The sequence below is a fragment of the Haliotis rufescens genome, unplaced genomic scaffold (assembly GCF_023055435.1).
Source record: "Haliotis rufescens isolate VD_foot unplaced genomic scaffold, xgHalRufe1.0.p SCAF_4, whole genome shotgun sequence".
NCBI lineage: Eukaryota > Metazoa > Mollusca > Gastropoda > Lepetellida > Haliotidae > Haliotis > Haliotis rufescens.
This window is the reverse complement of record NW_025964112.1, coordinates 8030367-8046274: the sequence shown is the minus strand read 5'-3', so window position 1 is coordinate 8046274 and position 15908 is coordinate 8030367. Positions and strand designations below refer to the sequence as shown.

The 15908-nt window shown below is 38.1% G+C and overlaps 1 protein-coding gene across 3 annotated transcripts in view; it reads right to left on the bottom strand.

The window, feature by feature from the left end:
* The window catches only part of LOC124135858 (ETS translocation variant 1-like), an 86140-nt gene extending 72825 nt beyond the window's left edge, over window positions 1-13315 (bottom strand). For all 3 annotated transcript variants that reach the window (XM_046501490.2, XM_046501491.2, XM_048382439.1), the window contains exons 1-2: window positions 13205-13315; window positions 1147-1257 (exon numbers count right to left, since the gene is read on the bottom strand). In XM_046501490.2, the coding sequence (XP_046357446.1) occupies window positions 1147-1249 (103 nt within the window). In that variant the 5' untranslated portion in view covers window positions 1250-1257; window positions 13205-13315. The remainder of the gene's footprint in view (window positions 1-1146; window positions 1258-13204) is intronic.
* Between the last annotated feature and the right edge of the window lie 2593 nt (window positions 13316-15908).

Here is a 15908-nt window from a genome sequence, read left to right as displayed (position 1 = left end):
GAAGTAGTAAATATCCAACATTGAGTTGCAACATTAATAATCCTACTCCAGAATTTTTGTTGTTTTATTTCAAAGTGAGTTAAACTGGGTGAGAAACGCCAGGCACAGTAACAATAAGTACCATCTTCTAACGTCTTATTGTATTAGGAGACCGGGGATCGAACCATCGACCTTTCGCTCTCCGGGAAGGCGTTCTCTTCACCAGACCAAGAAGGCGGTCTGTAAGTTGAGCTAAACAATATTTCAGTGATCACACGGCTTGTCAGCGCAGATAAGCTGCTGTCAGACCAATGATTATGATAGGATATAATCTAGAATTCGAAACGACAGCAGGTCCTGGCCCGACAAAGGGACACAGCAGTTCTCAGAAATTGCGACGCCTTAGAAAACCCGTCCTCGTGACCAACATACAATGTTTATTATGATATGATTGTTATCCATTAGCGTGATTCCGGTAATAGATACATTTCAGGCCTGACGTCACATTATCGGACCCGTGAAGATCCGGGGTAGAATAGGTCTCCAGCAACCCATTCTTGCCATAAGAGGCGGCTATGCTTGTCGTATGAGGCGACTAACGGGATCGGGTCGTCAGGCTCGCTGGCTTGGTTGATGCATGTCATTGTATCCCAATTGCGTAGATCGATGCTCATCTTAGATTTTTCTTAAGAACGTGCAATAGATTTACTTTACTTGTAACAAAATGTCTCATATACGATTTAGTTATTAACTATATTTGAACAAAATATATTGGTTACAAGGAAATTAAACTGTTATTGAATTAAAAGATTTTGTACCTAAAACTGCCTACCACAATGACAACTTCATACGGCTCTACCCGTGAAGATCCGGGGTAGTATAGGTCTTCAACAACCCATGCTTGCCGTAAAAGGCGACTATGCTTGTCGTAAGAGGCGACTAACGGGATTGGGTGGTCAGACTCACTGACTTGGATGGTGCATGTCATTGTATCCCAATTGCGTAGATCGATGCTCATGATGTCAATCACTGGATTGTCTGGTCCAGATCCGATTATTTACAGGCCACCGTCATAAAGCTGGAATATTGCTGAGTGCGGCGTTAAACAACAAACATACAAACAAATAAACGTTTCATGAAGGTGCACTGTATTATAAGTTTACCTACCTTCTGAATCGTGTATTAATTCTGGATCCGGGTTCTTCCGCTTGAGGCTCACGCTCATGTCATGGGGACTAGATGTGTCTCTGTCAGAACTACTGTCCTTCATCGGTTAACCTGTGTCAACAAAGTGGCGGTTAACGTCAATTATACACAGCAGTAGCACTATACTCCATAATCGGTTAACGCACAGTATATGCAACGGAGCACTGTTACAGCACAGTGTTGAAGCAGGCACCAGTTAGCACACAGTGTCTTAACCCGTGCCGTATGCAATAAAAGTAGTCTTGTAAATTATCGGTTAACATAAAATATATACAACAATTGTTTTGTGTTTGTTTGTTTGTTTGTTTGTTTGTTTAACGCCGTACTCAGCAATATTCAAGCTATAAGACGCAGTCTGTATATAATCGAGTCTGGACCAGATAATCCAGTGATTGATATCATGAGCATCAATCTACGCAATTGGGATCGATGACATGCATCAACCAAGTCAAAGAGCCTGACCACCTGATCCCGTTAGTCGCCTCTTACGACAAGCATAGTCGCCTTTTACGGCAAGCATGGGTTGCTGAAGACTTATTCTAACCTGGATCGAAAAGGGTCGGTGTTGTAGTTAATCGTCGGTTAACATGAGGAGGTATGTAAAACATGTGTACTGAAGCAGCACATGTTAACCTTTGGTATATGCAACAATCCACTGGGTATGTTTGAAGCATCGAATCATCGTTTAACCTTTAGAATATACAAATTGTACGATATACCCAAAGGCTTGACGGATTAACTATAGTAATATGAAAAAAACGGGTGTTCTTTAACTTCTTTTAAGTAGTATATATATACAAGAATGATAATTGTATTTGGCATAAACCAAACATATTGTAACAAAACTTCTATCAACATACCAAACACATTATGTTAAGACATCAGTTAACGTGAGACTTCCTGACACCGTACATGTCGAGATATCGGTTAACATGTAGTATTCCTGACACCTTATATGTCGAGTAATCGGATAATGTGTAATTTTAACATACACACTATACGTCGAGACATCGGTTAAGGTGTAGTGTTCCTGACACCTTTATGTTGATACATCGGTTAACGGGTAGTATAACTGACGATATATTTTGTCACATCGGTTAATATACAAAGATCTTATGTATCGAACTGCCAGTTATATGGTACACACAATAATTGTCCCACCAAACATGAGCGAGGATTCACAAGCATCTTTTACACTTTGGCATACGCTTCATTATTGGTGGCGACATTTAACAGACTTCGTGTAAAGTAAGATATAGAAAATAGAAACATACACATATTCCTTGTATCCCAAACAGTAGATAACCCTGTGAAATGTGTAACACCAAACATCAATTAACCTCTTGTATCGGCCACATCCGTGTTAACCCCAAACACAACCCCAAACAACTACAATGGTGTATACATCATCTATGTTATATACAAACACCCATCAGTCGGTGTAGAACTTTGTGCCGCTTCAACCATCAGCTACAATATCGGCAACCTCATCCAATCGGTTTAAGTAGGGACAAAGCTGTGACACCTACCGGACCCGAACTTTGATATAGTTCCCAGTCCCAGCAACATCTGACGTAACTTGCTTTTTGAGTTGAGAACACCAATATTCTGGGAACTTTAGTGCGTCAAATCGCCAGTGAATCCCCCCTTCACCCCCCCCCCACCCCAAAAAAAAAAAGAAAAGAAAGAAGAACTCTCTTTCTTAGAAGAAAATGTAGTGAAAAATAATGATAGTTATTGTTTTGATTCTTAATACGTTTTATATTTGTAAACTTTATTTGTATCATGTTCCTAAACCCCTATTGAAGCCTCCCTTTTTACCATTGTTCATCAAAGTGATCAATATGTAATCAGGTGTTTAAGTGATGTCTCTCTATAAGAAAGTTTTCACTTTGTATCTAATATTTAGAAAGTGTATTTAAAAAAATATTCCATGTAAATACAATTACAAAAGCAACAAGATGCGTGCATATGTTTCTATAGATGTAGAAACCACTCATGTACCTATGCCAGTGACGTATAAGAACTTTGTTGAAATTGTGTCACAAAATATGTTCACTCCTTCCCGAAACCACACTCTAAACATAAACTGAAAAAAATTGTTTTGTGACTAAAACATCCCCTGTTGATATAGATTTCGTGTTTGATTTGTAGTTGCAACTTATTTTCACCCATATTGTTGAATTATTGATGTTGAGTAAACACGCCTTTCCAACGAATGGCTCCTTGTAATTTCTTTAACAGTAATGCAGGTGACGACTGCGCACAAAATGCACCACAAATGGATAATCGCGTATGGTGAGGTTTGTCTTCACGTAATTAACGATGTCCCGAGCAGCCATACGTGATGTACATCTCACATGAAGAGTTGTTCAATAAAGAGATCTTGACATACAAATCATGTGCGCACACATTATCCAACTTCCGGCTTGGTGCTAAACAACTTCCGGAGGATTGACAACCCAAATTACCAGTCTCTCATTGACTTGGGAGAGTACAGTCACGTGACCTGTCCTCGAAGGCCTTGGAGACGGTGATCTGGCGACACTGAATTTATTCCCTTTGACTGGACTATTTACAAATGTATCCCATGCTGCCAAACATTTCTTATATAAATCCATAAATCCCTGATGTGTAAATGCAAAAAGCAGCCATGATATTCTGAAAAGTAGGTCTTCGGAATTTGTATTGATGTACCGTTGAACCTTACGAAGCAATGTTGAGACTTGGCCCTGTGCTAGAAAGAGGCAAACATATAGCTCAAAGCTTTTGCAACGAAACGTTGCTATAGTGTGTTCTTTTCTTACCAGTCATTAGTGTTTCTTGACGACTTCTAAAAAAGTCTGGTTTCCACATAGTTTATCCTTATTTTGAATACGAATCATTTCCAAATTGTTCTGTTTGTCGTTGTATAACCGCTATTTTAAGAATGATGTATATGGCATGTCTATGACGTCATTGGCAAACAGGGGGCACGGGTGGCCCAATCGTCTAAGGCGCCGCAATTCGCTGTGCAGAGTTGCGTTCCTTGGACACGCCAGAAACCTATGATTGTGGGTTCGAATCCCGGTTCGCCCCGATTATGTTTCTAGGTTTGTCAGCACCATACCCGTGCTCGTGGGTTTCACCGAAGTGGTAAACGTCTGAGACCTGCATCACTTCGGGCTTTCCTCCCACATGAAGCTGACACGCCGTGATATAACTGGAATACTGTTAAAAGCGGCGTTAAACCCAACTCACTCACTCACTCACTCATTGGCAAACTAAAAAGGGTGGCTTTAAATATGTTAATGAACGTTCATTTTAGAAGAGGGTGGTGAGTGAGACATGCTGTTTAACACCATCGTGATCAATATAAAGCTAAAGTCCTGCTAGTCTGTAATATTTCAAGGCTTAACCAAACCAGTGGTCGAAAGTGTGAGCACGGATACATGTCCGGTAGCCATGATACACCATCAGCCAGGCGATGATGAGAGTGGTATCGCGTATCAAGTTTATCCTACATCCAAGTACCGTTCACACGCTGCAACTACTGCGACATCCGATCCCCATTTACGTGTCATCAGTGAGTGGGTGAGTGAGTGAGTTGGGTTTAACGCCACTTTGAGCAGTATTCCAGTTATATCGCGACGTAACAGCTTAATGCTGGGCCCCGGCGTTTACGACTTTGGTGAAACCCACGAGCACGGGTATGGTGCTGACAAACCTCGAAACATAATCGGGGCGAACCGGGCTTCGAACCCACGATCATAGGTTTCAAGGGACGCAACCCTGTACAGCGAATTGCGGCGCCCTAGACGACTGTGACACTCATGCCCCGTCTTCTCATCAGAGTAAGCTGGGTTTGTTTTTGCTGTTTGGTGAGGAGACGGGAAAAGAGCAATATATCCTTGTAAGTTGCAGCTTAAGTAGAATCAGCTCTATCATATCGCAACACACTCGTGGGGAATCTGTGTGAGAACATACAACCCCAGCAAGCTATGATTGGCGTACGGAGCGACTAAATGGACCGGGTGGTCAGGCTTGGTGACCTTGTTGATTTGCATGTCGTCGTATACAATTGAGGAGATGGATGCTCATGATGTCAATCGCCAGTCCAGACTCGATTATTTACTGGATATTTATCATATCGCGAAAATGTTGCTTGGTGCGGCGTTAAGCAACAAACAAACCCATATGGCGATATGCAAAGAAATCCCTTGGTTCAATATGAACTATCCTTCGAGATAACGAGAACAGACTGTGCTATTTTTCAACGAACTAGATAACATGTAAAACTGATGGTCATTAGACTGGGGAGATAACACTGTACAGGTCATCACCGTGCTGACAGACTGCAGACTGCTGTCCAACGCTAGTTTACCCAGTAACCTTGGCTCTCGTAGAATGCCCTTATAGAGATTCAGCACTGAACACATTAGCATAGTAACCAGTTGACAATTCAACATGGGAAAACTCACTCACGCGTGTACCATGCTGTGTTAAAGGCACATGGACCTCATCTATCGTTCTTCACTTTCGTTGACTAACGTCAAGGTGTGTATCATACGAATCATATTTGAGATTTTTTTAATAACTATACAGTTAAGATTTAATTTATAGTGTAATACCTTGTAAAAAAGATTCGCAAAAGATAAATGGTAATGCAAATAAGTATTTGAAGGAAAGAATAAAATCCAAACTAATTTAACAAAACAAGAACGAATTTAACATCCCATATTGTTTTTTCCTGCAGCTAATCTGACAGCACAGCTTTAACACTGCATAAACTGCTGCCTTGCATTTGCATTGATTCCTTCCAATTACAACCTCAATTCACCGATGAAAGACCCACATATGTGGTATTTTGGTCACCCAGTGCACTTTCTTTATACATAAAACACATACAGCGCCACCAATAATGGTACACAGTTTGGAAGTCATATTCTATTTCAGGGACTGGAGAAGATGCCCTATTATTCTTAGCACATACTACATGTGCAGTGTAACAGAACAGGAATAAGCATTGCCTACATACACACACTGGTTTCTCAATGTAAGTAAAGGTCCATATGTACGATCAATGATGCGCTAAACAAATACAAGAACACTAGAGCATGGGCCGGTCTCGTGTTGAACCAGTGACACGATTGGCTCTGAGGTGTCGGAGTGGGGGTTTTAGGGTGAGGGTTTCAGAGTGAAGGTTTCAGAGTGAGGATTTCAGGGTGAGGGTTTCAGAGTGAGGGTTTCAGGGTGAGGGTTTCAGAGTGAGGATTTCAGGGTGAGGATTTCAGAATGAGAGTTTCAGGGCTAGGGTTTTAGAGTGAGGGTTTCAGAGTGAGGGTTTCAGGGTGAGAATTTCAGGGTGAGGGTTTCGCAGTGAGGGTTTCAGAGTGAGGGTTTCAGGGTGAAGGTTTCAGAGTGAGGATTTCAGGGTGAGGATTTCAGAGTGAGGGTTTCAGGGTTAGGGTTTTAGGGTGAGGGTGTCAGGGTTTAGTGATGGTTTCATGGTAAGGATTTCAGAGTGAGGGTTTCAGGGGGAGGATTTCCGAGTGAGGTTTCAGAGTGAGGGTTTCAGAGTGAGGGTTTCAGAGTAAGGGTTTCAGGGTGAAGGTTTCATAGTAAGGGTTTCCTAGTGAGGGTTTCAGATTGAGGGTTTCAGAGTGAGGGTTTCAGAGTGAAGGTTTCAGAGTGAGGGTTTCAGAGTGAGGGTTTCAGACTGAGGATTTCAGAGTAAGGGTTTACAGAGTGAGGGTTTATAGAGTGAGGATTTCAGATTGCGGGTTTACAGAGTGAGGGTTTCAGATTGCGGGTTTACAGAGTGAGGGTTTCAGATTGCGGGTTTACAGAGTGAGGGTTTCAGATTGCGGGATTACAGATTGAGGTGTCAGAGTGAGGGTTTCAGAGTGAGGGTGTCAGAGTGAGGGTTCCAGAATGAGGGTTTCAGAGTGAGGGTTCCAGAATAAGGGGTTTCAGAGTGAGGGTTCCAGAATGAGGGTTTCAGAGTGAGGGTTCCAGATTGCGGGTTTACAGAGCGTATAAAAGAATCTTGAACCAGAACAGAATGCAATATCATAACTCTGTCAGGCAAAACAAATTTATTTATTTAAACACTTGCGAAAATCAATCGTTTTAGGCCTAGATTGATGAACCAACGCATTATTTGAGCATATTCTTTAAGTTTTATAAATTGTGGAATTATGACTACCCATAACTAACTGTTCCCAGGTTCTGCAGGGAGATGTTATCCGACGCAAACATAGTATTCACATTACCGTGTTCGGGTCAGACAGGGCGTATTGTGTCCTAGGATTTCATTAACTGATCAACAGATTGACAGCCTGTGAGTATAGAAGGGGGACGATATCACGGCTGATTGTGTTGGAGCTGGCACAGACAGATGTCTGTCTACTGTCTACTGTCTCTGTCTACTGTCTCTGACACCTTCAAACACCCTTCTACAAAAACATACAATGAATGTTAATACAAATACTGATCTTCTCTCTCCTTCTGTTTCTCCCCCCCCCCCCCCCCCCTTCTCTCTCTCTCACTCTCTCTCTTTCTATGTTTTCAGATCTCTTTTAAGCTTCCGTTTTCGATTTCAAAAGTCGTGCCACTTCCAATGGCTTCGAATAGAAACCCCTCTCTTAAACACGCTCCATCTTTAGAGTCACTCGCTCTTTTCGAAATTCCTTCTCTTTCAAACTCCTGAGTTTTGAACCCATTCCGTTTGTAACTATTTGTAACTATTATACCTCGTCCGTCATATACGTTTTAATTTCCCTTATGTCAGCCCCACCTTCAACACCCACCCCACCCCCACCCCCACCCCCACCCCCACCCCCACCCCCACCCCGCCATACACACACATTTTTCTTTGACATATATAAAAACTGCACTGCAATCTTTCTTTGTTCCGATAATGTTATATAATTAACTGATACACATCGTGGGATACCCTTGATCTGCATTGTTTCCATATTGAGGCAATTTTACGCGTGGATTCCCAACGTTGTATTCATGATAATATGGATGTTAATATACGTACAACCTTACAAAGAGGTTTCATTTGGGATGAAATTAATCCAACGAACTACTGTTATTACCCTCAATTTCCATCGTGACGTGTTGTAAGATAACACATGGCAAGTGATGTGTGTCAAGGAGATAGCACACACAGAAACACAGCATTAATAAACCCCGGACAAACGTGTAAGGGCTTGTGATACACTCAATTGACAATATTGTGTTTACAGATTCCAACTGTTAACTACACAATAAATAAATATATACGATATACGAAAATTGGATCGAAAGAGATCCATATTGTCAATAAAACACAATTAATAAATTGCCATCTGATTACTTGCAGCCATATTAAACATTGTAAAACTGCGTTAAAGCACCTGTTTCGGCGTATTTGTATCTAAGTGCGGTTGAAATGTATTTCACAGTTCTAGAAATTTCCAGAGTAGAGGTAGAGATATTCAAAGTTGATTTGAAACATTTGCTGTGCATGTTGTTGAACATATCCATTGTGTCGTATCCATTGACTGTTTTGAAAAATATACTGGTAATACAAAATAAACAGATAAAAAGCATATTTTTTATCAAGTGAAAACCGTAGTATATGAATATATATTTGTATATAGTTCTCCCTGTAAATTCCTATATAGTTATGATGATAATGCGAATAGAATTATTCAGAACCCTTTTCCAGAAAAAGAATCTCTGATTCCGACTACCACAGTAAATTAGTGTTATACTGGCACTCCATGAGAACTTTCAGAGTCATTTTGTGTGTACTTAAACAATGTAATAAAGAATAAACATCTTCATATCTCGAATACCTCAATTAACCTAGTATTGCTTGAAGAGTTATTTATTTATATATTATAGCAAGTATAATGTATGTTTCAAATTGGTTTGTTCATATTCAAAATATTGAACAGTAATTAAACTGATGATAAGTTCGGTAGTTTGCATCGCTTCAGCAGGTCCTAGAGATTGTGACCCATCTGGCACACGACATCCGATGACATCATTGTAAACATAAGACCACGTGTTTTGCGGCTTTAGCCATTCAAATATAACACGCTGATATGAAATGGCCATCGCATGTGTAACAAGCTTTGAACGCTTCTGAAGACAACACGCGCGAAGGACATGATCAAGGTGGCAGAGCTTTTACAAGACGGAATTGCTTGTTTATCTCCTGGCTGTCTTTCCTATCTTTCTCAATGCTCTTAGCATGCACATGTTACAGATATATCACCACTGCCAGAGCATGTATGCATTAATGCATTATGTGCTGGTGGTAAAACAGTTCTGATCATACTTGAGATATCAGTATTATTTCATATCATATCAGAACATGAATGATTGAATGAGTCGACCTCTGGATGTCAGCTTCTTTATTCTTCCAATGTCACGTTTCTGCTCAGATGATAGTACCCTGATCAAGCAATTATATGAAGATTTAAAAAAGGTATCACGTTATACATAAATAATACAGAATTGTAAATAAACACATTTGTTTATATTTTAATGTTGATATTCATATTTTCAGTAAATATAAGACCAGTTGAAAGTCTTTAATATATTCTTTAATACAATCGCTCATAATGTTGAGATTATACCTAGTTTCCAGTAAAAGCATGCTGCCATATATTGTTGTATAAGTTAAAACGTACCATACTGTGAATTCAGGACGCTCTCATATCATTAACACGTGCCTATCCGATACCATCTACAGTAATAACTTATAGGGAAGCATAAAGTCATTATCAAACACTTTATCTGGCAACATCTCATACAAATAACACACGGGTTCTGATAGGATTCAGCACTAAACAAATATTAGTTTAGTGTATAAATGAACGAGTCCCAGGGTCCTTCCCACGTTCGATGTTAAACGGTGTTAATAGCGGGGTCGCATGCTTCAGTGAGGGATATTAGTTGATAGTATCCTTCATAAAACTAATATTTGTAAATGATAATATTTTATATGGTATTTATTACAAATATGAAGGCCTAAGTAGCTGTGGGTTAGCTACAGGGTGTCACTTAATGAGGGGGGTAAATGTGGAGATATACCGAACAATATGTTCATGATGATATTCCCTTGTTCGTTTACAACTGGATTGAAAGAGGAAAATACCGATGGGTATCTCCTTATACAAACTTATAACCGAAAAAGTGTTTCACACAGTCAGTGCAAATTAAATATATATCAGCTAGATTTAATTAACATGTTGTACTTTGAAAGCATTTTTGTGACTTTTATGCACGTTTAATACTTTAAATATCATCATTGTTTTGTTTCGGTGTGGAATGTTTAGGATATTTCGAAATATAAATACTGTTTACTTTTTCTCTTATTTTTTAGGGACACATCTCTGTGTCTCTAAAGATGCTTAGGGTATTTTATATGACATATTTTATTTAATAAAAATTAACTCGCATCTACAAACAGTCATAGTTTCTAACAAGCTTGCCACGCGCTGGTGATCATAGTGTTGGAACAAGACGTGATATAAATTCCTGATTGCTATTCAGATAGTCTGTGTCTGTTTACACTGTCCTAGCAATTATGATCTGTCTGTTCCCATCATATTTTCCTCCCAAACATCCCGATAGTGTAGATAGTTGTTTGTTGTTATGTATGGTCATATTTTATTCAACATGTCTCTTACATGCAAATGGTCTTTCACCAGAATTGCGACATGTTATAACATATGTTCGATGAATACATGTTTACATTGTATTATTATTCATTTAACGACCTTTTCATTATAGCACGTACTTTTTACGCATATATATATTTTTTAATTGTCTTCAAACCGAGTTAAACAGAAATATGCAGTTTTCACATGTGTTTAACATAGCCAGTAGTATTACTCCGCGCAGAAAACCCTTCTTTGTATCATTCCCCCATTAACCTTGTATTTTTTAATGTCACCCAACATGCGTGTTCTTTTGGAATCTTAGGTAGATAATTCAATGTTAATATCTGAAGAAATGTTTGTTTCACATAAGATCAATGCTACACTAAGCAAATATACACTGTAGAGAAAAAGAATCAGTAAGGTCTGCATTGTTCGTCCAATAAAGTTATTACATTACATAGATATCAAACAGCAGCAATACATTGTATATTTATTATAAACATGACATAATCATAAATGTGTGTTAGAATGAATAGCTGCTCATATTTTGATGTATGATCGTATAATTCCGCTATATTTATTTTACACTAGTCGTGTGTTATGTCTATATTATGTTATTAATGCATACTATATTTTTTAAATGACAATATTATATCAAACTATTTGAAAAGCATTTTCCATATTAAAGTAGCGAAAAATGTGTCAATGGGTAGTTCGTTCATGCATACGCAGAACCATATTTACTTTTGCATATTTATGTGTATCAAACGTGTGTGTGTGTGTGTGTGTGTGTGTGTGTGTGTGTGTGTGTGTGTGTGTGTGTTACTGCGTGTGTTACTGCGTATTATTGTTAGATGTGAATAAAAACGAAAAAACCTTTCAATGTTCATACGACATCACTGCCAGAAGCAGAGTTGATTGTACGATTCCGACTATATCACGACCATGTGTTTATGAATCCCCATCAAATAGTGATGACATCAGGTATTCGCAAAAAGGTGAGCGTATCCTGTCCCAACGGTGGTACCGCCACAAACACATGCAAAGGCAAGTCAACTATTCACCTTAAAAACACGGGAACATTAGGTACAAGTCAAGATAGGGAATTGTATCTGACATCATTTTTGTCACTGATGCGTCAGATTTGGGAATGTCCTCCACATGTCTACAATAAAACCTTTTGAAATTTTTCCTGAGGCCTTATAACGCTTATATGTTGTTGTTAGCAATGTAAATCCTTGGACTTACATCCCCACATTTCATTTATCTACAATCATTGATACTGTCTCACATCCTTTAATGAGTCGGATGAAGAGGGCATATTCAACTACCCTGCAAAGATGGCAAAAACCGTGTTCCATGCCATAAAGTAGTTATTCCTTCGTCTATGTAATATGACAAGGATGTCATATAACATTTTAATTATCAACCAAATAACAAGCTTTGCATAAGAACACCTTCGTGGATCGTTCAGTGATATTATAATTTGGTTGTTAAAAGGTAATATTATGTATAATGCTATTGTTCAGTATGTTGAAATAACATATTTATTCTCATATGTTTGTATGGTTTAGGAATTCGTTAAAATGGTCCTCTCAAACCAAGCACATTTATGAAAACTGTTTTATTTCTTACATGTATACAAAGTAAATGAATAAAGGCATAAGTGGAATACATTCCTTTACGTATTTTATTGTTGACACTGATAACAGATCTACAGATTCATCCTTTAAGAGACGACACATACCTTACATAGGTTATAATATAGTTCCTTCTTACTTACTGTTTACTTACTGCGTACATCATGTAAATGCGAAGTACATGCCAAATGTTAATAACAATCGCCAAACATTAAACGTTCTATTGAATATTTTTAACTACCGAAATCTAAATTCTTTTTTTATAAGATAAGTTGCACGTCCATATGCAATGGAAAAAATATGTTATCACGTTATTACTTTTAATAAACTAAATCGCTCCTGTCCTTTAATGTACGTATATAAGCATAAATATATATATTGTCACCCTTTCAGATGCCTTCTGAAAATAAGGAACGTTAGTTGCTGATAACAGGGCTTTGCGAAAGTAGGTTAACTTATGCATGATATTTACAAGCTATAAGGCCAAAAGAGAAAGAAACTCAAAGTATGATATATGAATATAGAACATAACTTTAAATGTGTATATTTTTTCTACACTCTGTGTACTTCACATTAATACAGAATTATTAAGGTAAATAGCTAAATTGCATAAGTGTACACTAAAACATACGCTTCCATGTGTGTAGATGCATTGTCACCATGATGACGTTAAAAGTATGCATTTTGCATTCGGATATGATAGAACTTTGGTGTTATAAAACATTGACCTACCTGTGCTTATTTGATAAAATCCCAGGCTATGACAAAGACATGGAGATATAATCCGAGGTTTCAGTACAAACGCCAGTGTAGATATCTGAACCACATGTCATCCAAACTCCGTGATAATAGTGTTTAGAGTGTCCAACTCTCGCAACTTGCCAATGTTGCATCTTCATCCCAGCCCGCTCTCATTGGACGAGGCGGGACCGCAGTAGGCGTGGCTAGCTTTGATCGACGGCGCACATCTCTACCTGGGATGAAATCGCGACGACACGTGATTGTATTACGTCATTCCCATGGTAGAAAAGGAATGAAGCGTATGGTTCTGTAACTGCCCTGTGTTTGGCACGATACACTTGATAACGGTACATGCAGGCTCGACAAAAGCAGGGCGTAAATGCACGTGAACGAGAAATGAAACACGAACTATCGCAGTCCATAGCTACAATGTATTCATTAAAATGGCTTCGGTATGAATTAAAACATGCCCACAATTATTATAATAGTTAAAAACTCTATGTGTATTTTCACCTTGTCTGTGTTTAGTTTAAGATTAATTATTATGATTCTGCCATGAGTTTTAAAAACAGAAACTAATTGATACACGTAAAGAAATATTTGATCAATCTTTCTCCAAAATCCTAAACAGTTTGTATCCTTGAAATGCAAATAATAACAATATAAATAATGATAGTATGGTTTAAAAAAATATATACAAACGACACTAAAACACAACAAGCAATCATGTTCTCAAGGTGTCATCAACACGAACGGCAGCGCTATAGTGGGGAGCGGGAGAGAAATCAGTGCGGACAAGCCTTTGTTCTGTGTACTGAGATTGAGCGTTGCTCATTTGGAGCCGGATCGATGCTGCATTGTTGTCAGATTGTATTGTGGCCGTAGCACCCGCCGTCGTCAACGTCCCTAACACCATGCGCAGGGACCGGGATCTTAGCTAGCGTCATCTTCGGTCGGCAACTTCAAGTAGCTATTGCACTTTGTGTGTCGACATATATGTAAAGATTCCTTTTCCCGCTGATGAAGTAAGATTCAAGTGCAGATGTGAAGAACAGGTATAATATATATAACTGACATACGTATAGACAATCAAAACCTATCGACCTCGAGATGATTTCCACCAACACATCATGTTGTCAATTGTAGAAGGCATTTTAAAAGTTAATTGCGTGTCGCAGCGTTGGTGCTTTACGAATAGGAATTATAGAATGATAATGGATATCGGGAATACGTTGTATGATTGGGGATTGAATAAGTATATAGTTTATACTGTTATGCGTACTGGTAGTATTAGACAAAATTTGAACGTTTTCATTATATCAGGGTGTAATATTTGACAACTTCTTTATCCATAGAAACATCGTCATGTATTCATTATTCTAAATGTCAATCAAAGACGTGAAATAGTTGACGCACAGTACGTGATCAGTTTGTTATTGTTTATAGGGGTACTGTTCTTATATTGTGTTATGCTTTATAATTAGTTTCTTACCTTGACTATATATAAAGAAAACGACAAATATTAGATATTATCATATGTGCTTGTCGGGTGAAGAGGGGTCCACGTATGCACTTTACACTTAGCTCATCGACAGGTCTATATGGGATAAACCAAATGTGTTATGTTGGAGTGACAACATTTGGTGGGAGATTTTCAGTTGACCATTCCCCCACTTTACAAACAAAAGCGACAAAACCCTTTCTACGGCCACACACAAAATATCTGCTAAAAGCATAGTCCATTGTACGATTCCGACTACCATGAGTGATCATTATCAAATAGCGATGAGACCAGGTGTTAGCAAAACAACTAATGCGAGAAGTCGATAGCTACTTCTATTGCATCTGTGTCTATCCACTGTCCATATATGGTTTGCGTTTACTTGAAATGTCTAATTTTCCAATCTGTAACACGCCAATGCGTATAGTGCCTCACATTAATCGTTTCAAACTGAAATAACAACACCAAAGAAATATACGTATCTCTGTCACAGTTTACACAATCTAGAGAAATAGGGAGCATAATAACTTCAACACAGTGCAAATTGGCTTTCATATATTAGCAGTATCTCATAAGTGTCCGCTCAAGTTGTTGACAACGTACTATATAAATATGGTAACTTGTACAATTAGGATTTATGGAAAGTATATGTAATTATATGAAGTATGGACATATAATGTTTGAATCAGAACAGAACGAATTTTAAAAGCCAAAAGTACAAAACAATTCTGAACATCTGTAATAAACAAAACCACAAATAATTGGATGAAGAAAAGTAGTTAAATATAACTTAATATGGAAACTGTTTACAAATAAACAAAGAAGCCATTAAAACTCTGAAAATATAACGTAGATAAAAGAGTCGAATTCAATAACTCTTTTTTACAAATAAACATACAAACTGAAAGAATGTAAAAAAATATTCATTATGTGTAACACTTCCTTATTTTATTTATCATCATAAATTAATACATGATAATGAATAATTATATATATTACTTATTGAAAAAATCAAAATTGTTATATCTTATTTAATATGTAAGTATATGAGTCAGCCAAGGTTAATTTTCCTACGATTTTAGATTTAAATGTAATAAATTGTTCCGCGTCAAAGAAGTTGGAAATACCATAAAATGTTTTCCTCAGCTGAAGAGTATCCTCTCAAACGTGTCAAAGAGAAATATGTCCGAGAGA